This window comes from Danio rerio, chromosome 17, assembly GCF_049306965.1.
Source record: "Danio rerio strain Tuebingen ecotype United States chromosome 17, GRCz12tu, whole genome shotgun sequence".
NCBI lineage: Eukaryota > Metazoa > Chordata > Actinopteri > Cypriniformes > Danionidae > Danio > Danio rerio.
In genome coordinates, this window is record NC_133192.1 from 6788520 (window position 1) to 6815290 (window position 26771).

Consider the following 26771-nt stretch of genomic DNA (forward strand, 5'->3'; position numbering starts at 1 on the left):
TAGCTCAATGTTTGTGAGAGCTGGTTATTTTTATTCTACTTGGTAGGGATGGCCGATATCTCATCGTTTGCAATATACTGGTAAAGAATTCTCCCCACAATAAAAATAAAATGACTTATTGAATTAATTATAATTGGTCTGTAGAATTAGTTTTTACAGTAGTAAATGCGAAATATTTAAAATATTTTACATGTTTGAGCCTGTTTACAACGATGAATTTACTGACATACTTTCACTTTAAATTAATTTTATAACACCAGTGTTTAAAATAACTATTTTTTGTGAACACAAAAGGGTAACACTTTAAAATAATGGTACAATAGTTAATGTTAGTTACTGTATTTACTAAAATTAACAAACTCTAAGTAATACATTTATTACTATATTTATTCACCTTTGTTAGGGTTAGTTAATGTTATTTACTTTAAACAACGTTAAATTGTGTTACAATCACCAGCAATCTACAATCTTTGTAGACCGCTGGAAACACTCACTCTAACTACAATTCTGCCACTACATTTCCCATCAGGCACCTCACTCACACACCAGTTCCAGATCACCACTGATTATGTACACAACGCTGAAAGCTCATCATGGACTGATATCCTGGACTATTTGTACACCAAACTTGCACACACACAGTGCCGAGTCTTGTTATCCTGTCGCATTACAAAGCGTTTTCTTGTCTAGCATTGCCTTGTTTCCTGACCTTTGCCTTGTTTTCCAATTATGTTGTTTTGCCACTTGTATTGACCTCTTTGCCTGTGACCACGATGACGATTTTGGATTTTTCTCTTGATACTGTTTGTTCCTGTTTTGACCATTACCTGCATGACAGTTAATAAACTGCATTTGGACCCTCAACTCCGTTGTCACCTCGATTAATGTTACAGTTTGTTTACTCCGAGTGCATTAAGTTAACTAATGTTAATAATGCATTGTTGAACTATCTTTAATAAATTCTTTATAATATTATTCATACTTTGTTAATGTTAGTAAACACATAAATACCTAACATTACCTAATGTACCATTATTCTAAGGTGTTACCAAATGTTTTAATATCACAAAATAAAGAAGAAATAATTTTTAGCAGGGTTGAAGACCCTTTTTTTGTAAAATAAAACCGTTTTCTCCAAAAATACAGAACTTTTGATATGAATTATCAATCAATACTGGAATAAATACCAGAAAATATTGTGATATAATGTTAAGATCCCTACTACTGAGCTGTGGAATGCTTGATTCCGATTGGCTGACAATTATCAACTAATATTGCTGTGCAATTAAAAAAAATAAATTACAAAGTGGTGAAATTGAAGTGTCTTTAAGTGCGCACAGCTTTAAAGATATTTATAAGTGTGTTATATTTCTATAGGGGTTATACTTTTTAGAGTTATTATATAATTTGAGCACCTTTAATTATTATAAAGATCTATTTTCACATGACAAAATCATCAAAAATATGAAAGTATAACACCAAAAAACTTGATTCCACACTTGTGTTGAAAAATAAACGCTTCCCTATAAGAAGCAAGGAGCATGAGCTTGACAGGCAGCCAGGTGCACCAATACCAGAGAAAGAGAGAGATTGTTACAGTAGAGGATGTGATTTGGCTTTATTTTCGCCCTTTATTTTCAAGCCCTGTCAGTTGAGGCAATATTCATCCTCTTCTCAAGACGATCGCAAAATCCGCGGTTACTTGTGTAAATATACTCAGGTATATTCAGGCAAAGATAACTTCAAATGCCATTAGCTTAGCATCTTTGTTGCACCTTAAAATCAAACATTAAAAAAACGGACAATTATAGGAAAACATATGTGGGCCAGAGTTCTTCAGAGAGCTGCGGCCACATTTCTGCACCTCGCAAGTTTATTATTACTTGGAATTTTGGATGACGACACTTGACGAACAACAGGTATATGCGATGCAGTCTAAATGCTCGAAAAGAGGTTGAAATAATGGAGAGGACCGTTCATACAACGCCACCTTGTTAAGGGTTTTTTTGTGCTTATTTCTATGATAAAACAGGTTATGTTCACACTGAATCTGATCCAAATCTGATTTGTTTTCTGTTCACGTGTGAGTGTGAATAGTCTCATCAAACTGAATGAAAATTATTTAAAAACACAACATTTGATCAAGTATAATAATTTACACTGGCGGAATGATGGCTCACTGGTTAGCACTGTCGCCTCAAAGCAAGAAGGTTGCTGGTTCGAGACTCGGCTGGGCCAGTTGGCATTTCTTTATGGACTCTAACCATGTTGGTGTGGGTTTCAGGTGCTCCGGTTTCCCCCACAGTCCAAACACATGCACTATAGGGGAATTGGATGAACTAAAATTGGAAATCAGATTTGGCTATCAGTGTGAACACAGCCAAAAAAAAAAAAAGAAAAGTCATCAATTCAGTGTGTTATTCGACGTACAAAACAGTCCTTTAAAAACCGCCTGCATGTCATGTGCTTTAATCCCAATGATTCCTAATAAACTGTACAGATCTCAGTGCATGGTTTATATTAACCTTTAGTATTGTGCAAAGGGTTTGATGGGTTTGAACTGTGCTATACAGAGTCAATGAGGTATTTCTTTAAAAAAAAAAAAAAACACTAACGAATACAATAATCAAGACACATTAACAAGCTAAATATAGATTTTAAGGCAAATAGACAATGAATGCCACTTGGATTTTATCTGAGAGGAAGTAGATTCTTGCCAGCAGGGGTCAGTGTAAAGGGGCGACAAATCGCTCTAGTTTCCTCAAATATTAACAAATTGTTTTGAGTGTATGTTCATTTCTGTTGCATTGCTGATGCAGATCACCAGAATTGGACACCCACTTATTCAAACGTAGCTATTTAACGTATTGGCTTGTTCATATCAATCCATACGATTTCATTCATACATAATTGTTTTTAAAAGGAGGAATGCCCCAAATCCCATCCCTAACCTACCCCTCATTGGCGGATGAGCAAATCATACTAAAAATGTACGAATGAGATTGTACAAATTAATACGAATTAGCCACTAAATTACAAAGTATCAAACTGTCAAGAGATTACTTTGTAATAGTCAAGGTTACAGCAGGTAAAGTTTGATAAACATCAAGCTGAGGCCATATCCACACTAATACGTTTTCGTCAACTTCGTGGACTGTGAAAAAGGAGGCTTTCAAAAACGATGCTTTTCAGTCATGTTGCAGTCAGGTGACCAATTCAGCTTACATGGTGAACGACACTGTAAATGTTTTGGATGCTTTCCATTCCGACAGCTTTATCAAATATTAATGTCAGTTTGTACATGCTCCATATTGCCTTTCACAGTTGCGACATTTTGGCGTGATGTTTCAAAGAGATGGAAAGTAAATAAACTGCAGGCAGATATGATGCAGGTAAAAGCGTCATACATCTTTGCAAACATGCAGCACATGAACAAAAGCGTTTTCAGTCATTTTAAGGTGCTTTCACACCTAGATTTTTGTTTAGAAAGCTGGTACGTTTCCTCAGTTAGCGCGGTTCGTTTGGCATATGTGAATCTAGCAATGGCGCTCAGATTTGCGCCAAGTTAATCAATCCGAGATCGCCTGAATGGTCTCATGTCAATTGAAACAAACTCTGGAGCGGATCGATTGTAGTGAGAAAGCAAAGCAATCCGACCCCGGCTATATCACAGAGTATTATAAACATGTAATAGGCATACGGCCATATGAATTATGTGTAGGGTGACATGTCATTCCTACCAGTAAATATGCATTGGATGTCAAATACGTAAGTGAAAGCATGCTGAACTATTAACAAGAGCTGTTTATTTGTTAGGAAAACTGACCGAACTACTAGCAATCTTGGTTTATCTCTTATTTCTCTCTATAATGTAAAGCCTATAATGCATAATTCTAGCCACGGCTCTGTATGAGAAAGTCTTACCTCTAATTTATATCTGGTGACGATGTCTGAGAGTGTCACCATTCAAAATTAAAGCGCAACTTCTTGCTTATGATGTCTTATTGCTCATCGTCATAAGGGCACAGGACAGCTGAGCGGGACTCTGCAAAATAAACCCTGAAACTCTGACCTATGTGAGGAGAGTTTACTCGCACATGGTTTTCCCTTTTAGTCCGTTTAAAAACGGTTTTGCAGTGTGAAAGTGAACCACGGAAACAAAAAAGGTGTGAAAGCACCCTCAGACTGGATGAGCGATTTTCCAGAAAGACTTGAAAACGATAGTGTGGATATGGATCTTTTTAGAAAACACATTGTTTTCAAATTTATTAGGATTAGTTTGGACCATAGGTCTCGAACTCAATTCCTGGGAGGCAGCAGCTCTGCACAGCTTGACCCCAACCATAATCAAACACAGTTCATTTAACTAATCAAGGTGTTCAAGACTCTGTTGAATACCTCGACTATTTGTATCAGGTGTGTTTGAGCAGACGCAAAACTGTGCAGAGCTCTGTCTCTTCAAGGATTAAGTTTGAGACCAGCCTGATCTCACGAGAAAACGTAAGTATTTTACGTTTTGCCAGCATAGTGGCTAATTCGTACGAATTCGTACGAGTTCAGTCATACGAAAATGTACGATTTTTAAAAAAGAGGCGTGGCACCTAACCCCACCGTCATTGGGGGATGAGCAAATCGTACTAAATTGTACGAATTAGATTGTACATGTTCATACAAATTAGCCACTAAATCAAAAAGTTACGAATTGCCGTGAGATTGTGTTGTTGAGACCTATGGTGTAGACGTAGCCTGATATTATCGACTTGCGCAGCTGTGAAAATAACATACTAGTTAACAATTACCTAGTTAATAAGTTATAATAGGTTTAAAATAAAGTTCAAAACACAAGGCGGTGTTGATGTGGTCAACCGATCTCCATTTTTCCAATGTAATGGTTTCCGCTGGCTGTAAACACCATGTCGCATACATATCCCTTCATGGGGACATATCTCTAAACAGATATTGTTAAAAAAGAGACAGTATATACATACAAAATATATACACATCTTCTGGAGGCTTTTCACGTAAAAGAAAGAAAAGTGCAATGCTTTATGCTTACACTCGCCGCTTATACAGAAACCAAAATGGCATGCATTTTGAGAAACGTGGCAGATCTGAAACTAAACTGGGATATTGAAGATCACAGGGACGATTCGTACTGCAGGAGCTCATAGAGCAGCGGGCCGTCTCTGTACCTGATCCCGACAGTCGCCGGCGTGATGAACTGGAGGATATTTATCGTCCTTCTTAATCGCCTATCCACAAAGTGCGCATCCCACGCTGGGTAGCGTTTCCTGGGCATGTCGATTTTAATCAGAGGTCCCTCCGGCCGGTATCGGCCCAAGGGAGTAGTGGGCTCGGGCGAGCGCACCTGAAATACAGGCAGACAGGTGTCCATTGTGGTGTCGTCCACCATGGAAGCCCGACTGGGAGTAGGTTGAGACGCCCGAGGACCAGGAGTGGGCGCCATAGGCTCGGCTTCAGGGGGTAACGGAAGTCCCCAAAGAAGCTCAGCACAACAGGAGCTAGCTAGCACCCTTATTTTAGGTCCCATGGGATGAAGGAACCCATAGTAGACACCCATGAAAACCACCCCTGAGGCGAAGGTTAGGTAAACTCCGCAGAGCACCGGCACTGCATAGGAGTCCGTGGTGATTGGGTCTCGGTAGGCGTACCACAAGCAAGTAAGCACCGTGTTTTCGGCGAGCACCACAAAGTAGTAGATGACCATGCGGTAGCGGGTTCGACCTTCCTTCACGTTAAACCAGCAAAAGATGTAGACTATGCCCACCACCATGTTGAAGAGCACCTCCTCCCATTTGGACATGCAGAAATCCGTGCCTCCGTGCACGATCCAGAACGCCATTGCGCACCAGTGCACGACTACAAAGATGCCGAAGTAGATGTGGAAGATGGAGGCAAAGAGAGCGAAGGAGAGCACCCGTGAGGATATGGTGAAGAGTCTCCAGAAGATGTGGATCAGCGCGCCCCTGTAGCTCATGCTCTTTTTATCATCTCTGGAGTCACGCAGGAGCTTGTGGTATGAAGCCAGGACCCAGGCCAGAGAGAGCAGGGAGGCAACCGAGGAGACACCTGTGGAAACACTCTTCAATGAATACCTAAAATACACTGGTACAGATATACAGTAGTCCACATTCGAAGTGAATCAAAAATGTTTTGCAAAATTGTCCTAGGACAAGAAAGGGTGTTGTTTAATAGTTTTAGGACAACTTTAGATTAAATTTGATGATCAACTTTAAATGTTGACCCCTGTACACTTGCAGAGATCAAATCAGAAGCGGTTAGCTGAGACACCAGGGGCCCTACCATACACCTGGCGCAGTGAGGCGCAAGGCGCGGCGCAATAGTCTTTTGCTAGTTTCAGCTTGGCGCAAGAGTCGTTTTGAGGCGTTGCGCTACGCTGTTTAAATAGCAAATGCATTAGCGCTCATATGTGCGCCCACAGGCGTTCTGGTCTAAAAAGAAAGGCGTTCTGAGGCGAACCGCTGGCGCGTTGCTATTTTCATAAACTAAAATAGATTTAATATTAGACCAAAACAAACCCGGTCTAAACTCCGGCGCAGAGTTGCGTCTCGCTTACACACTGCTTAATACGCACAAGAGAGCAATAGGCAAATATCTTTACATATGAAAAAATTAAATATTAAGGATATATATAGTATATAATAATAATAGAAATAGGATATAAATATAAAGGATTAAAATATTACAAAACATATTATTTTCTAGCCTACATAAACATGAAAAACCACTGCTTTTATGTCTTCTTCATCTCGGGAGGCTTTTTCAGTTCATTCATAACAATTTGCTTTTGTATAATGTTATTATTATTAGCATTATTATTTATTATATCCATATTTATATTTGTTTTATTAAAAACAAGCTTAGATTTGCCCACCTGTCAGGTTTTAGACCAGGGGTCACCAACCCTGTTCCTAAGAGCTACCTTCCTGCACATTTCAGTTGCAACCCTGACCAAACACACCTGTTTGTAATTATCAAGTGCTGCTTTAGGTACTATTAATTGGTTCAGGTGTGTTTGATCAGGGTTGGGACTGAATTCTGCAGGAAGGTAGCTCTCCAGGAACAGGGTTGGTGACCCCTGTTTTAGACCATATGGGGCACAGCATGTGTTTTAAGATATAACTCAGGTTTTTAAAGTACACTTCGTTATTATTGTTCACTTACTCATTTGCTGGAAATTAGAACTGAATTTAGAAAAAGTTTTGAAACGAATATTTGCGCTTAACAAACGAAATTAATTATTTATAGACTAATTGATCTCTGTGCGTAGTAGATGCTCTGTTTAACAGTTTTCTGTAAAAAAAACAAAAAAAAACTGTTAACTGTTTGCTTGTGAAATGCTCATTTTTTCCACTTAGACTTACTTTACGTCCTGTAAATAGTGAATGCGCTCTTGGTGCGACGCAGCTGGCTCTTAAAGGGAATGGGAGATGAGACTCTAATTGGTTTATTCTCAAAACACACCTATAACTCATTAAGAAAATAAACTCAACCCTTTTAGACCATGCGCCACGGCGCAAAGCGGATTTTCCCGTCCTTAAATTAGCAAAATTGCATTCTGACACGCCCTGAAAGCGTTTGCGCCCTGCATTTTGCGCTCTGCGCATGGACCATCAAAAAAGCGCCCCAGATGTTTATTCCTGGTCGCATAGAAACTATGCTTTATTTAACAATATGTTATGGAATATTCCACATTTGCGCGTAATGCATCTTTCGATGGAACCATAGCTATTGATCATTTCATTTGTTAGGTCACAGAGTAGGAGCTCTTTAGTGGCTGCTAAAAAGCTCAAAACATTTTATACCTCATTTCCCCCAGCATTTAAATGTTGTTCACTTTTTTCAGGCAGATTAATTCCCCTTTTTGGAGGGGCACGGTAGCTCTGTGGTTAGCACTGTCACTTCACAGCAAGAAGGTCGCTGGTTTGAGTCCTGGCGGAGCCTGTTGACATTTCTGTATGGAGTTGCATGATCTCCCCATGTTGGCGTGGGTTTCCTACGGGTGCTCCAGGTTCCCGCACAGTCCAAACACATGCGCTATAGGGGAATTGAATACACTAAACTGGCTGTAGTGTAGGAGTATGTTAGTGAAGGCAAGTGTGTATGGGTGTTTCCTAGTACTGCATTGCAGCTGGAAGAGCAACCCATATAAAACATATAATAAAACAAATGCTGAAATATGTTGGTGGTTCACTCCGCTGTGGCGACCCCTTATAAATAAAGGATTAAGCAGAAGGAAAATGAATGAATGAATAATTCTCATATTTAGATTTCATCTTCTAGACCTCTGTACTATGGTTTGTTGTTGTCGAGGGAAGAAGAAGACAGGGTCGGCGATTCAGGTAAGCAAACAGCTTTATTAATTCTAATGCCACCACACATGTATCAGGCTGTGTGTGTGTGTGTGCTCTCTCTCTTCCCCGGCTGCTCCTTCTCTTCTCCTTAAGAAGGGTGTCTCTCCGGCTCAATCACTAGAATAAACAGGTGTTATTTATTATTTCTGATTGGCCTGCTGATTAGCCGCCGGGCTCTGAGCATGCTGTCCCCCCTTATTGGGTGTTCAATCATGATTACCTCTCCACAACCTCCTTCCCCATTCATTGAAACGCACACGATTCCACTTTGGCAGGAGATGTCAGAAAGATGAAGCCATTACTCTGCTCATGAGTGAGAAGTAAATAAAGCGGTAACTGTAATCCATGTGTTTTGCCACAATATAGCAAAGGCTGAACTGCTCGTTTTGGTGGGCTATTTGTCAAAACACATACAGCTGAAGTCAGAATTATTAGCCCATCTGTATATTTTTTTCCTCAATTTCTGTTTAATGCAAGGAAGTTTTTTTTCCAACACATTTCTAAACATAATAGTTTTAAAAACTCATTTCTAATAACTGATTTATTTTAACATCATTTTTGACTAGATATTTTTAAAGATACTAGTATCCAACTTAAAGTGACATTTAAAGGCTTAACGAGGTTAATTAGTAATAATTAATTAACGGTTTGTTCTGTAGACAGTCGAAAAATAACATTGCTTAAGAGGGCTAATAATATTGACCTTAAAATGGTTTAAAACTGCTTTTATTCTAGCCAAAATAAAACAAATAAGACTTTCTCCAGAAGAAAATTATTATAGGGAATACTGTGAAAAATGTCTTGCCCTGTTAAACATCATTTGGGAAGTATTTGAAAAAGAAAGAAAAACGGATTCAATGGAGGGTGAATAATTCTGACTTTAACTGTATCATAATCAGAGATGTATAGTCACGAAGTAGAACTACTTCACTATTGTACTGACGTACTAACAAACTGAATCTGTACTCTACTGGAGTATTGCTTGTTTTCCTTCTTCCACTTTTACTTCAGTACATGTTTTCAATGAGTTTTATACTTTTACTCTGCTAGATTTTTTATGTGCTGCATTGTTACTCGTTAGGGGTGTCAAAATTATTAATATCGGTTCAGTAATAGATCATTTACATTTACATTAAGTCATTTAGCAGATGCTTTTATCCAAAGCGACTTACAAATGAGGACAAGGAAACAATTTACACAACTATAAGAGCAACAATGAATAAGTGCTGCAGGCAAGTTTAAGGTTTGTAAAGAAAGTGTAAGAAGCAAAACATTAGTACAAGTTTTTTTTTTTTGTAGTTAGTGGAGGAGTCAAAGAGGGAATTGCATATTAGTAAGGAAAGTAGAGACTAAATAGTTGAGTTTTTAGTCGTTTCTTGAAGACAGCGAATGACTTTGCTGTTCTGATGCAGTTAGAGAGTTCATTCCACCAGCTGGGCAGATTGAGCTCGAGCGTTCGGGAAAGTGTTTTCTTCCCTCTTTGGGATGGAACCACGAGGCGACATTCATTCACAGAATGCAAGTTTCTGGAGGGCCTATAAATCTGCAGAAGTGAGAGCAGATAAGAAGGGGCGCAGCCAGAAATCGCTTTTTACCAGTTATTACATACATTTATCTCATATGCGATGTCACAGTGTATGGCAAAGGAGGCGATGGTGACTAAATAACGCTCTTACTACTTAACAGGTATATAATTGTGCACAATTCAACTGCTTTTGTGTTTTTTTGGACAGTCTTTCATTAACAATGAAGGCGGCACAGCACACGAGCTGCTATTTCACTACCACGGAGAAATGCTGTAAAACTCCATCTTCACCTCTCTCTCTTTCTTACTTTGGACATTTGACCCGCTGGCCTGCTTGTGAGGTAACTTTTCCTCTCCTCTTGGCTGCTAAAGCGATACTTGTGGGTCCTGACACGAGCGTGCTTGAGTGCGAGTTTTCTCCACTGTGTCTATTACGGATTACCTGTGATAACCGCGCATTATGCGCATACCAATGACTGTAAAAAATATGGACGACGCGACAGCCCTTTTTCCCATTGAACGCCTTGAGGGCAAAACGCCTGCTTGACGGGCACAAACTGTCGCAAAAGACTGCTGAAATTGGAGCCTTGACATGCGCAGAAGGATTGTCTGATGGAGCCAGAGGAGGAGCCGCAAAAATGAGCGGAGTCGAGCTTCCAACCAAACGCTTTATGTAAAATTAACCACGCCCCCCGAACTTCTCAGCATGCGTTTGGTGTCATATCAACACAAATGGATGTAATAACGTTAACAAATATGAGGGTTTTATATATTCAATCGCGCCAGCTCCAGGCCGCAGCGCATAACTTACTCGCGGCGTCGTGGGCTGATTCCGGCTCGCATGCGGCAGCGCCGGCTCGCTCGGCCGCTGCATCTGGCTCGATTGACTCGGGCTGGAATCGGGCAGTGAGTCCAGGCATCCGGAGTAGGTCCAGCAGAGGTAGTCAGTCTGAGCTCTGAGGGGTAAGTCTCCGGCAGGCGAGAATCTAGCCGGAACTGGCCCGAGTGTATTTTGCTATCTGGGTGGCTAGGCGTACGTGTATCAGCAAACTAATAAAGCCCGAAAAAAGCCCTGACCTTAGCGAATAAACAGTGTTCTTAAACACTTCACTCAAACGCAGGCTTGCGGCACACTTGGCGCATACGGACTGTAACGGCGACTGTTCTTCCCACCATCGGTGAACAGCGCTTTAATTTCCAAAGCTAATCGCAGCCTTTTCTGTTGAGCAGGTGAAGACAATAACCAATCATAGGGGTGTAAGACCTCGCCTGTCAGCGCTCAAAAAGCAAGCGGGATCATATTTACATGAGTTTATTTCCTACAAATGCTCATGCTGTCTTCTGTGCACGTGTTGGAGTTTTGTTTGAGACATTTAAGAGAGTGTTTTCTTTGAGCAGGTCAAATTAATGGTACAGTTCATATATCATCCTGTTGTATTAAAGAACAAAGTTGTATTACAAATAATATATAAATATTAATATATTTCTGGATTTTAATTAAAAAATGATTGTGTTGTGAAGAAAAAATCTAATTATGTATGGAAAGCATCATCAGTGCACCGAGATATCGAATTAAACCTAAATGATGGCATGATAATGGTAACCGAACCAAACCGTGAGACCAGTGTAGATTCACACCTCTACTCATTACTATTATAGACCTTTTTCTTGGCTGCTGCATGGAGGGCGCCATAGTGACCAGCGTCTTCCAATAGAATGTTTAGAACTTCCGTTTACAACCGGTAATTTCCGAAAGGGATTTAATAGCGTTTTGAGTGGATTACAGAGTGTTTTTGTGACAAACAACTTTAAAAGGTGTGTGTTAAATAGGGGTGTCACGATTTCGATTTTTAATCGAAATCGATCGAAATTTATGCTCAACTTCGATTATCGAATCAAAAAATAGAATTGTCGATGCTGCCACGCCCCCATGTCACGTTAGCTTGCCTTGCCAAGCGGGAAAAAAACATGCTTGTTGAAGTGCTTGTTAAACTGCAGACGCAGGAGACCCGTCGACAGAGCTTAAACCCTCTCCTCTTTCAATGAAGTCGCCGGTGTGGAAGTATTTTGGATTTCCAGTTAGTTACGTTGACAACGTTCGTGTTGTCGACAAAAAAACACAGTTTTGCAAAGTCTGCTATGTACGTATTACGGTTGGGATGATAGACTATGGGCGCATCGAGATCCTCCGCCGCGCAGCCATTACAAATCCGCTCGCGAAAAGTACACACTCAGGCCCTGTTTACACTGTCTTTGTTTTTAAATGGCATTTTAGAATGACAACGATCCACATCCACAGTGGCGTGTAGCATTTCTGAGCAGCCCTCCTTCCTCACTACCGCTGAAAACGCACATCACGTGACCACACATACTCATTCACACACAGATACAGACGCACACCCATTGTCATGCGCTCGAGACAGCGGGTCAAGGCAGTCAGCGGGTCAGTAGACTGCTTCCATCTTTTACTTTCACACAAGTACTTAGTCATTTTAGCGAACACCTATGATACTGTTGGCTGGTTCCTGTTGGTTGTGCACCTTTTTTACCGACGCCATTATAACGACACAGATCATTGCCTATTCACAAGTCCCAAAAAAAAGTGATTGACAGGTGGTAATTATGTGTGTATCTTGCCTTTATTCATTTACTGTATGATTTGTTTATGGGTAAAACAAAGACCATGCAAGTCAGGTAGTTTAAATGGTAGGCTACAAATAATTAATTCGTTATTAATTAATGAATTATTCATAATCGAATCAAATCGTGACTTTAGAATCGAAAATGTAATCGAATGGAGGATTTGGAGGATCGTGACACCTTTAGTGTTAAAGCTGTTATAATCTGTCAGATCAGTGGTTCAAGCGCGAGAGAAAAACGTTATTGTAAGCCATGTTTCTTTTCGTTCTGTGTAATCATGTGCCCCAACAAAATATATTTAAAATAAGCAAAACAATATGACGTCTTTTGACTGCTTTCTTTAATAACTACATTACACAATACTTGTACTTTTACCTTCAGTACTTGAGTAGTACATCTTCTACTTAACTACTTGCAATACTTAAGCACCAAAAATGTTGAATACTTTAGTACTTCCACTTAAGTATGGTGCTTAAAGGTTCAGGACACCCTGGAGAACTTTTTTTTTTATATTAACAGATGTGTGTGTGTTGAGCATCAGTTAAGACAATGTTAGCACCTGTCGGCTTTAATTGTGGGGAAAACTGGATAATTTTGAGCTTTTGTCAGCTAATTTCAGCTTCCGGGTTTAAAATGATTTTTGGGGGGGGATCAAAATCGGCGACGCAGCGCAGTACTGCAAGTGCAATGATGACACGTCGGTTTCTCATTATTATTCATGGCGGAGTTTTCTTATCCTATGAGAAGAGCCGGCTGCTTAATTATTCATCAGACCTGCCAGAGTCAAGCCCGAGCTGTGAGACATGGCACGGGCACACAGTATTTAGCCGTTCATGACGCCTCATATGCGTTTGTTTCCATGATCCACGGGGTTTGTTGCATGTTTTCCCCCGCGATCTTGTCAGGGCTGATCATACAGCAAAGCTGTGAGTGTGCTGCTAGCATTTTTGTCTGCAGAGCAGCAGAGAATTAGAGAATGGCGGATGCTGTCTTTTATCAGGAGTTCGTTCACATTCAGACACATCGCTGTGCTGCTGTGTTTGCCTAAATCCTCTAGATTACCGGCAGGACTAATGGTTAAAATTGAGTAAAACTGCACTGAGTCTGCTGGATACGGGGATCGAGGGAGAAGTCCTCATTTATAGTGTTTACATGAACACACTTATCTTTATAATGATATAAATTGTGGTTATGTGTATATGAAATTACGAATAACAAATGTAGCAGGGCATTAAATTACTGTTTAGTTCTTTGCATTTTAACTGTGTGAACTATAAACTCATGCGTCTCCTCACGGTTTGTCTCATTTTGTGAGCTAACTGTCAACAACAGTTGTTCGCTCCCCTCCTTCTCCCCTACTGGCTACGCCCACTCCTGCCGATGCTAGTTGAGTTCCACGCCCATTAATCATGCATATTTTGAAAAAATTCTGAAGTAGACTTTAACCGAATATCGGGGGTGTCATGGCCCTTTAAAGAGCACTTCAACTTTTACTCAAGTCACTTTTTTGATAGAGCACTTGTACTTTCAATTAAGTCTGGATCTCTAGTACTTTATACATCTCTGATCATAATTTTAAAACTGATTAAAAAGATATTTATTTGCACTGAAAATCCACATTTAAAATAAACAGTGATTTAGCGGTCCGGTTCATACTCACACTGCAGGGTCTCAGCCCGGTTCTTCTGGATCATTATACAGAGTTGTAGCACCAGTTGGGGGGCACTTTCCAGAAAGGTCTCGAGCAGACGCAGCATGTTGACGTCAGCGTACTCGTACATCATGGCCCAGTAGAAACGCCGCCTATGCTCCTTCTGCCGCCGGCTCTGGATGCCCAGATACATGGTGCGAATATACCTGTTCAGAAGATCAGAACATTATTACACACACATACAGCTGAAGCCAGAATTATTAGCCGTCCAGTTAAATTTGATTTCTTTTATATTTGTTTCCCAATTTCTATTCAAATGCATAGAAGATTTTTTTATAATGACTAATTTCTAATAACTGATTTATTTTATCTTTGCCATGATGACAGTAAATAATATTTGACTAGATGTTTTCCAAGATACAAGTATTCAGCTTAAAGTGATATTTAAAGGCTTGACTAAGTTAATTAGGCAAATTAGAGTAATTAGGCAAGTCATTGTATAACAGTGGTCTGTTCTGTAGAGCGGTGGTTCTCAACCTTTTTTTGCCAGAGACCCCCTTTTCCCCTTGAAAATATTGTAAGGCCCCTGGTTTGCGGTAATGATGACAAAAAATGTTGTTTTCAGACAAACCGCATGTTTTTTACTATATCTAGATATGTTTATGCACAAACAATAGCCTAATGTAAAATATAAAAGCAAAACATTAGTAGGCAATTTATAACTGAAAAACGAAAGCCTTTGCCCTTTAAATTGGCCCTATTTGAAATTCAATAACAGAATTACCAGTATTTACGCTGGTGTATAAGGGGAAAAAATGCTATCACTGCTACGAGTGTGATATTGCGTTTATACAACAGTTTGACTGCATAATTGTGTATGTAAAAACAAAATCAGTTTCAAAAACCCTTTTGTATGAGGAACTACTTTCTTCTGCGTTGGATTCAAATCATAAGCTGACAGTTAAACAGCTGAGCAAGCATCTTTTAAAGATTCTAATGACACTTTAGATCTGTAGCAAAAAGCTTAGAATGGCCAAGAGGCGGCACTCAATAGAACGTTCCATTGCAACAGCAGCGCCCAGCAACAGCCCTGGATTCCACCATTTTGGAGTGAAAGCGATCAGCTGTCCATTGGATCTTATTGCTGTCGCGATGGCAAGCAGCTGCTTTGTTTTTTATTTATATACTTAAAAAGCACATTAAAGCTGAGATACATTCTGACAGACGAAAAAAACATCACTTACTATGACAATCATCAGCACTTTTAATAGATTATTTTACATACTTTTAATATGCTGTTGTTCTATTGGAGTTTTTATTCCAAAATGGCCGCTTCGCCATCTAGTGGCTTTTTCCCAAATTGCACTAGAGTATCGCCTCTTGGTGATTCTATGCTCTTTGTCTGTATATCCAGCTGCAGGCCCGCAGAACCACACACGTTTTAGGCACACACAATCTAGGACACACAATATAGGCAAACCATATATGGTTACGACGGATGTTAATGTTATTAACATCTTTTTGAACATCGTCATTGATATATATATATATATATGATTAATAAATATTGTACACAATAAACAATAGTGTTTACTTTATTTCACAAATATTGCGATTGAGACGGCCGAATGGGCAGCATTGTGTCCGATCGCCATTCAATATAATAGAGTGAACAGTTTTCTATCAGTCATCATAGCTGATCAGCCATTATTATCTGACAATAATATGGCAGATACTCGTTTGCTGGCCTTGCTGAATGAACTCATTTGGACAGGTTTAACTATTTTTAATGGAATAATTTATGATGAAGGAAATAATGGCAAGTTAATATAGGCAATTATGGCAATAATACATTATATGTAATAAAAATCTTTTTACATGTAACAAATGTATAACACTATATTAATATTTACTCAAGCTATTTAATAGTGTTTATTAGCCTAATTTTCTAAGAACCATTTAATTAATGATTTCCCACAATTAATACTATAGTAATTTAATACTACAGTAATAGGAAACAAATAGGAACAAATTAACTATTAATAATAAAAAATTATATATATATATATATATACACACACACACACACACACACACACATATATATACACACACGCACACACATTCATATATATACACATATGTATATATATATATATATATATATATATATATATATATATATATATATATATATATTTGTTTTGTTTTTTTTAACAGCCGTGACAGTTTAGTCAAAGATAGTTTATATATAAACTTATAATTATAATCAGTTAAGATAATCAGTTTATAACTATATATATATATATATATATATATATATATATATATATATAACTATATATATATATATATATATATATATATATATATATATATATATATTGTTTAAATGATTAACTATAGTAGGATAATTTATTTTAAAGTGACATATTATTGTTTGCTTTTTATATTTTACAACAAAGTGATTTTAACCGAGTATGATAATATTAAGAGCTTGAATTAGTTTATTACAGTTAATCCAACAATTAGACGGTCTGTTTTCTTTGTGTATATGGACACAGGAATAAAGTCATAAGTGTCTTTAACCAATTATTTTAATTTTTGAGTTCAGAAACTGCAGAGATGTTAAATTGATCGTTGCGATATAATAATAATGACTGAAATGGGAAAAGAAATTTGTGAAATTCAATAGGTGGCGATAATGCTAAAGAGTTAGTTACCATATATGGTTTGTCTGCTTGTTGCTGGCTGTATGTGGGCGGAGTAATACACAAAGGGTAAAGAGGCTGTACGGGTGCTGATATTACTTAAATATTTCATGGCTATCAGCCAACCAGATTCGAGAACCAGACAGAACTGTTGTATAGATATATATTTTGACTTTATTTTACTTCAGTTGGAATGCATTTAGAAACCAAAACAAAACAAAAAAAAAAGCTTTTCATGATTTCATTTAGGCTGTGTGATCTCTGCATTGCTCATACACTATGAAGGGGGATAAACTATGAAGGGTGTGAAATCACAGTATATCACATATTTCACAGTTTCCATTATAACACTGCATCCATTTAAAGAGAGCGTAGGATGTTTCTGCACTATGATGATTAATGGCCAATGTTCACTGTATGCAAACAAAACAGACAAGCCTCTTTATGTTGATGTACAGCTGATAATAACTATACTGCCTGAACCCAGATATTACAGAGTCTGCATTTGAAATAGCTTCAGGCTCAGTGTCAAACAAAGCTCTCCGACATTAAAACACACCGAGTCAGTCAGCTTATCTGCTTCCTGTTTCCAGCTGAATGAGTCTCTGAGCCACAGATATTGATCTGGATGAGATGGAAATGGCTCAGGTTACAGTAATGTTGGCTTTCATGACATCCAAACAGCTTCCTGCTTTAATCGATAATAAAAAAAAAGCCTTAAAAGTGTGGAGTGCATGTTGCAAAATGTGGTGGTGCTAGGGATGGGTACCGAAACTCAGTCTTTTATCGGTATCGGTGCTACATTATAAAAGACCAAAGTATCAATAAGCTCTGACGTTAACAGTTCTGCTATCAGTACTGGAGAATTATTGCTGAATAAACATTACTTACAGTAGCATAATTTAACCGATCAACCTTTTCCAATTTAGGATATTTGATATTTTTCTGCACATTTTTGCAATCTCACATGAGAAATGCTCGTGTTTCCGGCGAGAGCATCAAGTATAAAAACCTTCACAGTTCTCTGCTGTGTGCAGAGTTCGTAGGCTTGCGAAGTGAGCCAAACGGGTTGCATTTCCTGAGTGGACAGTGATATTACACGTTGCAACAAACGCAATAAGTTGTTTTCTTATTTAAGTTGAAATGCAAGCAATCTGGCTAAGTGACAGTATCTTTCAAAAGTGCATTAGTTACAATGCAAAGTAATGAAATGTTTTTGACTGCCTCGCTACTAACGGTAAGGTTACATCATCCACATCATCATGCCAGCAGTTAATCACCTATATTAGTATAATATCAATAGTTAAATAAACACACACATTCAGTATCAGTGAAAACTGTCTTTTTCTGCAGTAGCCTAAATAAAAGTTCAACATTAAAAATGCTTTTACATCAGCTTTATTTACAAATATAGCCTAGGAATAACCTAATAATAAACTATGTTTATTAGGAAATGATAAAAAAACAGCTTATTTTTACATTGCAAGATGCTCCAAAACTGTTTTAAAAACACAGTTAACACCCAAAACACTGTTTACTCATTTATGTGAATGTGTTATTGAAAAATCATTAACATTACCTGATTATTTAACTGCATTTTGCAACTCAAAGAGGGTATTTTTAACTGCAGGGAGCACAAGAAACCAAGAAAGATCCCGACTTTTGCCAGAAAAGTCATACATGTTGATTTTCCCCAGAAGAATGGTTAAAAACTTAATTTTTCTTCAAACCATTGCAAATTCTTTCACAGGAAAAAAAATGTATTTGTTTTACAATTGTGGCGATTTAGTGGCACAGTAGGAAGTGCTGTCGCCTCACAGCAAGAACGTCGCTGGTTCGAGCCTCTGCTGTGTCAGTTGTTCTTTCTGTGTGGAGTTTGCATGTTCTCCCCGCGTTCGCGTGCGTTTCCTCTGGGTGCTCCAGTTTCCCCCACAGTCCAAAGACATGCGGCACAGGTGAATTGGGTAGGCTAAATTGTCCATAGTGTATGAGTGTGTGTGTGAATGTGTGTGTGGATGTTTCCCAGTGATGGGTTATGGCTGGAAGGGTATGCGCTGTGAAAGTAATTTCACTCGCCGACCATCTGTAAAACACCTCTCGTTCACATTCTCCAAAAAAAAAAAAAAAAAAAAAAAAAAAACGTGCTGGATAAATTGGTGGTTCATTCCGACCCCAGATTGATGAAGGGACTAAGCCGAAAAATGAATAAATAAATGAATGTTTAACAATTGTGGCAACGCGGAGGTGCTGTAGGTGGTGCTGTTACCTAACAGCAAGAAGTTCGCTGGTTCGAGCCTCGGCTAGGTCAGTTGGCATTTCTTTGTGGAGTTTGCATGTTCTCCTTACGTTCGCGTGGGGCCATTTCTCCTCTGTTTTTGAGGTGATGTGCATAAGTAATCCTTTTATATGTCTGATGTGGTCCAAACAAAGTGAATTATGTTTGATCAAACAAAAGAATAGTGAAATATGAAAACAATGATCGATCCCTGTGGCTTGTACAGCACCTCTCATCAGCTGTAATACAATAACTTTTGCATAGATTATGGTAGAGACATTTTTCTTTTTTCCTATGATTACAGACATGTGCAGGAACCACCAAAATTAATTACAGCAAGCTAGACCACACAGAACCTAAAAGGTACTCTTTCAAATTTAAGTTTATAAAAAAAATACAAAAAGCGCCTCTTTTTTAATGTGTTTATTATAACACCGATTACAAATACAGATATTTTAAACACTTTCAATAGTGGTTTATGAAAATTCAAAGGGTTTTCTTTAAAATGATACCAAATGTTTGCATTCACATCTCTGCATGTGGATTTGGGAAGCTTTTAAATTTGGGTAGGCAAAATCAAGGCGGAAATGCCAAAATAGCAGCAGAGTTTAACTGGTTAAAGATAATAATTGTAAATGTTTATTTCTTTTTTTTCATTTATCACTTTTACATATTGTTTCAACTATTGAGTAAAAAGCTTAAATAGAGAATTGATTCCTGCCTCATCCTTGATCTGTTGCACACATTCAACCTGTCTCACCCAAATGTTACAGCATCCCACTTAAACATATTAAACACATAACATTCTGTAAAAGAAACTCATCTTAAAACAAAATTACAAAACATAGCAAACAAGCAGGAAATACAGATAATCACGAACCTCCCAACTGCACTGATCTCTGTCTCTCCACAATATAAATCTATAATATATGCAGCAAAACTACAGATTCTTCCCAGACTCTAAACACACAGAATTACAGAGACGTGAGACTCATTTCAGATGAAAGACACGCACGCTTGTGAGGAGTTTCCCTGCTAAATCCTTTCAGGGGAATACCCGGAGAAGAAAAAAAAATCAAAGCATTTCCACTGGTTCATATCAGCAGACAAACAGGGGCAAAAGTAAATAAATAGCCTAAATTAAACGCACTTTACTGTACAACTTTTTTTATTGTAGCCTAATAGAAAACGCATTGACACATCATTTCAACATGCTGCTATTTAGTCTACTACTAAATGCCTATTTTACTTTATTTTTTAGTAAATAGATAGAATAATAAGTCATTTACATTATAGCCTAATAATGTTTACATTTGTAGTTGTCCATAGCAACCCCAAAAACGTACCTGGTTGCCTTGCACATCTAATTAATGGGCACAGTTTTTCGACTATTTTTTTATTTATTATTTTTTATTTTTTGCTGTGGATGTTATTGAGCTTGTACAAATCGGAAACAACACCAGTTCTGCGACACAGATGAACCTTTATTTATATCTCTATCAGACAATACCTATTTTATATGCCAAAAGAAACAACAGGCAGTAAAAAAATATTAACATAAATATATTAATGTAGGCATAGGCTATAGTCGCATGCTTTGGCAAACAGTTGAAATTTTTTTTTAATAAAAACGTCATATCGTGCCTAAGCCTTATAGGCTCAGTCACCCCCACAATTAGAAATTAAATTAGAAAAATAGATATGCCATCCCTCTTTGAGCGAACATAAAGTCTGACCAGGCTAAGTGCATGTATGACAGTGTCAGGATTCAGACGGGAGCGCCTGCATAGCACTATAATGCGCCCTGCTGCACTGAAGGAGCGCTCGCTCGCAGCACTTGTTGCTGAAATGCATAGAATTCTCTTGGAAAGGTGCTGCAGTCGTGGGAATGACTGGCCTTATTTCTCCCAAAAGGAAAGTAGATTTTCCTCTGCTGATCCGTCTATACGGAAGTTTGTAGAGGAATACTTCTGTACTTCATCCAGAATTAGTGTATCCGATTCCTCCTCCCATTCTGTGAAGTCAGTCCTAGGCTTTTTCGTTGGTGCGCCAGCTATGCCTATAAAAACAGTACAACCGCCTGCCACCCGCCCGAATTTAATTAAAATATTATTTTTTCGTAACGTCATCCGCCCGATCCGCGGTTTATCCGCGGAGTCCGCGGCTATAACCGCCAACCGCGCATCTCTAGTGACCGGCCAATCAGTTGACCCACCCTTCTCCTTCCTTGAACCCAACCAGTTTTACCGATTAACCTGCCCGCCCGCTCACTTCCCTAAACTCGAGCAACAATTTAGAAAAGCCGTCTAGCCGTATTTTTTTTTTTACCACGTTTTCGAATTTCACCACGTTCTCACCCTGTTATGAACTCGTTTGCTTTATTTTTTGGATTCTGTTTTTGTCTTAGCTGATTTCTGGAACCGCTCTACCCGGACTCGAACCGGACACCTTTGTCAACTCCTCCTCTCTGCATCTGAAGTCCACCGACGCACACGATGAGCTGACCGGACAAACTGATTGCGACGGGAAAGCCCTCCACACTGAGATAAGTGGTCAGCCGGCAAGCGCGAAAGGGAACAGCGTCACTCCGCCCCGTAGCGTTCGCTTAAAAAAATGAAATGCAGCCATACGGACCTCCCGCGACGTATTTCGTGGTCTCCAGAAACGTCCACAGGACTACATTTTCAGAATGAGCTTGGGTTGATAATATTAGTGCAATAGTCCAAAAGGCTAGAATTTTTTTTACAAAAATTCAAATGTTGTATTTCAAAGCACAACAAAAGCAGTGAATTGCTTAAGTAGGCTTCCTCTACATTCAGACAATGTCACAAATGTTTTGTTTTGAACTGCATAACAATTATGGATGCAACAATTATAGATTTTGGTTGTACGAGTATAAAGTCTGAAAAATACTCATGGTTTCATGGTTATCACGTCTAATGTTAATTAAAGCTATATATTAGCTAAGAATTTAAATAAACTGTTGTTATCATCTGAGTTTGTACATACATAATCATTTTAATAATTTGTAATAATTTGTCTAACATATCTTTTGTTTGCATTGCACTGAAAGCCACGCACAACTCTCACCGATATGGCGTGAGATGTTTTCTACTCGGTCCGTCTGGAAGGCACGAGCGCATCTCTCCGGTTGCGCACACATATATTCTAACATTGCAAATAACGAAGTTGCGTGCGGAAAACATGCGATATTTAAATGACTGACTCGCTGCTAAAGTTAATCCAGTGTGCGTGCGTATTAGCCTTGATGTAGAAACTTGAAACTTCAATCTAGCGCACAGGTGGCATAACTTTGTTTATTTGCAGCCGTTTCGTTATGTGCAACAAAAACGTGGTATTGAGAAGCCTTTACGATTAAGTATCCAAATCTTTTCGGCTGCTCACACCACTCACCTAATGTCAGGTGACTCATGCTCTGCGCAGCCTTTAACTGCAGCTCGTGCTGTATTAAACAGACAAACGTCACTTCATAACTATAGCTGCCGTTTTTCGACTGAACTAAATTTATTTTTGATGTCTTGGTCACACTATTTGGAGAGCAGAAACAAATTGCCTGGGGGGCCAAGCTCAGCCCGCGGGCCGCCAATTGAATAGCCCTTGCATATAATCATGCATTCTTGATTGTTGGTGGTTTCCTGTTGGGAAGGCATCAAATGTGTCATTTTTACTAGAGCTGTGAACCTACACTAGTCTCACGGTTTGGTTCGATTACGATTATCATGCCATCGATTCCGTTCAATTCAATATTTCGGTGCATCACGGTGCATTGACGATGCTTTCCACACACAGTTTTATATTTTCTTCACAGCAGCAATTCAAGTATTAAAATGTAAGAATATATTTATTTTTATGTACTATTTGTAATACAATTTTGTCATTTAATACAAACAGTCAGATATATAAACTGCACCTTTAAATAGGGCTGTGCAATTAATCGAAAATCCGATTTCGATTTCGATTATGGCTTCTAACGATTATGAAAAACCATTGATCGAGATAAACGATTATTGCATCATATACCAAAAGCGCGAAAGACCGCGTGCTTATGTGAGTGTGCAACACGCGCACACGCATAAGCACGCGGTCAGCATTCGGTCTCATTCGCACACTGAGACGAGCAGAGGAGCACAGACATCTAAAGTAATCTTAACGTGAGCACTTTAATGGTCAAATAGGTGTCAAAATGCGGTGATTAGTGATTATTCATATTAACCCTCATTTGCGTAATAAACAAACGAGTTGAGAATCAAAAGACACGTTAAAGAGAAACCATTAAAGTGACAGTGCGAAATGCTGCCGCCTGTTTTATCATTAATCAAACGACGAGAACATCCCTTACTGCTCCTGACTGAAGGATTTTTGTAGCTAAAGTGTTTTTCTTAGGGTGAAGATGCTTAAATCACAGTTTGTTTGATATTTTTATTGTATTGTATTTATTTCTCTTTCCGTTGCAGGGTGGAAAATAACTGTATATATATATATATATATATATATACAGTTAAAGTCAGAATTATTAGCCCTCCAGAATATTAGCAACCCTTTTCCTCCAATTTCTGTTTAATGGAAAGAAGTTTTTTTAAAGTTATTTCTGAACATAATAGTTTTGATATATCGTGTCTAATTACTGACTTGTTTTATCTCTGCTATGATGACAGTACATAACATTTTACTAGATGTTTTTTAAAATACAAGCATTCAAATTAAAGTGCAATTCAAAGGCTTAATTAGAGTAATGAGACAAGTCATTGTATAACAGTAGTTTCTTCTGCAGACAATCAAAAAAATATATTGCTTAAGGGGGCGAATAATATTGACCTTAAAATGGGTTTCAAAATATTTAAACCTGCTTTTATTCTAGCTAAAATAAAACAGATAAGACTTTCTCCAGAAGAAAAAAATATTAGAGGAAATACTGTTAAAATTCCTTGCTCTGTTTAACATAATTTGGGAAATAGTTACTTAAAAAAACAAAATTCTCAGGAGCGCTAATAATTTTGACCTAAACTGATAATCGTTTAGAATAATCGTGATTACAATTATGACCAAAATAATCGTGATTATGATTTTTTCCAAAATCGAGCAGCCCTACCTTTAAACAACACGAGCATTTAGCAAATAATATAAACAAATATAAATATCCAGCTCACTTTCTGATCCTTGTCTAGTTCTCTTACACCTCTTTGATTGGTCACACCCTCAACAAAAACGGTTGCGACTGGCTCTTGCGGGTTGCGCTCATCACAGATGAGTGACGCTGGTATAGGCAAGTATACCTATTGTATATGTCAATTGTGGAAGAAATGATCGATAAAAGGTTAATAAACCAAAAAAAAAAAAAAAAAGCTGATAAACCAATGTGACAGCTCTAGATGCTGTGTGATGTGCGTGCTTGCGAGGGGAGTCAGATTTAGATACAACACCAGCACTGCATGTTTCTCCATGTCGCGTCAGTGATGAGTCGTTCTTCAACGATTCATTCATTTTGAACAAATCTTTTGTATGACTCACGGAGTGAATCATTCATTTGCGCATGCGCACATTTGTGCAAGTGGAGTTCGCGTGCTACCTTGGAGTGGTCTGTTTCGTGCAGAATGCGCATGTGTGGCCTCAAACCATATCGATTTGAAGGATATTGGATAATCCCGCATTGCGTTGGGGAATCATATCGATATATCACCAGAACCTGATATACAGCCCAGCCCTAGTGCTACTGTGTGCTGACATACAGCACCGTTGTGCTCATTGCGAACCGAGTATGATTCCCGGCTCGAGGTCCTTTGTCAACCCTTCTCCTGTCTCTGCTCCCAATACTTTCCTGTCTGTAACCTCCACTGTCCTGCACAATAAAAATGAAAAAAAGCACAGGTTTCAGGCTTTATTTGGATACATTTCCTATGCCTGTGAAGAAAGTATTCGCTCAGATTCCAGTGTGTCTGTTGACCACCAAACTGTGGTAAAAGCACACGTCTGGTCCTGGAGAAACGTCAGTCTATTGCGATCAATGATTGGCAACTGAGGAGTAGGTGGGGCATCACTTACCATATTGACCGTTACACTTTTCCACATTCAAAACTATATGAGTGACATGTCTTGTGTATTCTATAGTCTTTGGTTTTATATTGAGTTCAATTGATTAAAACAGCAGATTATAGTGTGCAGAAATACAATGACTATGTTTACTATGTTCTGAGAGCTGAGCTGCCTATATTGATTTTCTCAAACACATCAAGGTCAGTGTGCATAGGTCTATCTTAAGCTGGAATTATACTCGCGCCTGGCACCGCATAGCGCACCTCCGCTGACTGCGCGTGCCCCTCGCGAAACGGCCGAGGCTTTTATACTCGCCGCGTTCGCCATTGTGATATTCTTTAAAACGACAGGGGCCGGTCAAAAGAAACCCACCTTAAAATCAGACGGATAAACAGAGAAGTAGGAACTTTCCGAAAGTACTTCATATCATAATGTCGTTCAAGATTTTTAAACTAATTATTTGTATTGTTTTTATAAATTATTTTAATAATTATAAGCATTTTTATAACCTTTAAGATTTTTTTTAATCAAACTTTGATGCATCACTTGCTTTTGTCCATATCTCTGACAGTTTTACCTTTTAAAGTTTATTACAATATTAATCACAAGAAAACATGAGTTGCTCTACAAATATAATTTTATTATGGCAGGGATAAAAGCAAAAAATAAAAAGTACACTTGCTAAAAAAAATACAGATGTATTACAAATACGATCCAATAACATACGTTAGTGTAAAAGCTATGACTGGTGTAAAAACATAATCTGTAATTGTGTACCCGGGTCTACACTTTTGCTATGATTTTGTTTGGCATAAACAAACTTATCCCTCAGGTTTTTTTTCCAATTTTTTTTAACATAAACTTTCCTCCTTTCCCACTGCTGTTGTTATTTCTAGCAAATAATTATTGGTAATCACTTGCTTTTGTTCAGATCTCTGATAGTTAACCTACTAAAATGTATTAAAATATTAATGACAACAGAACATGAGTTGCTCTACAAATAAATGATTTATTATCGCAAAAATAAAAGTAAAAAAAACACACTTACTAAAAAATACAGATGTTTTTAGATTTAGCCCCTCCACAATTCACACATTACTGTCTGGCTAGTTTCTGTCCTATTCTTATGCTAAAAAGGCAGCGATGGTCCAACATTCCTGACCATTATCAACAATATAGAGAAACAGAGCATCAGTATATTGTATTCCTTTCCAGTTACCAAAAATAATTTTGTGACTTCATTATAGTTTTGTAACTATTAAATTCTTTTTAATACAAAATTAAACAAAATACATCAGTGTAAAACCTATGACTGGTGGAAAAACATATTCTGTAATTGTGTACATTTTGCCATGGCATCTTTTGGTTTTAATAAACTTATTCTTCAGGTTTTCCCAAACCTTTTAACAAAAACTCTATTTCCCATGGCTGTTGCAATTTCTAGCCAAGAGTTATTGATTATCTGGTTATCTCTCTGATCACGAGTCATAGGATGCGTGTATAGTCGTACTGTTTCAGATAA

At 38.2% G+C, this 26771-nt stretch overlaps 1 protein-coding gene across 2 annotated transcripts in view; it reads right to left on the reverse strand.

Annotated features, from left to right (window-relative positions):
* Nucleotides 1-1832: 1832 nt before the first annotated feature.
* Nucleotides 1833-26771, reverse strand: part of xkr6a (XK, Kell blood group complex subunit-related family, member 6a) — a 73198-nt gene continuing 48259 nt past the window's right edge. For both annotated transcript variants that reach the window (XM_017351737.4, XM_021467275.3), the window contains 2 exons: nucleotides 14222-14418; nucleotides 1833-6090 (listed from right to left, as the gene is read on the reverse strand). In XM_017351737.4, the coding sequence (XP_017207226.1) occupies nucleotides 5138-6090; nucleotides 14222-14418 (1150 nt within the window). In that variant the 3' untranslated portion in view covers nucleotides 1833-5137. The remainder of the gene's footprint in view (nucleotides 6091-14221; nucleotides 14419-26771) is intronic.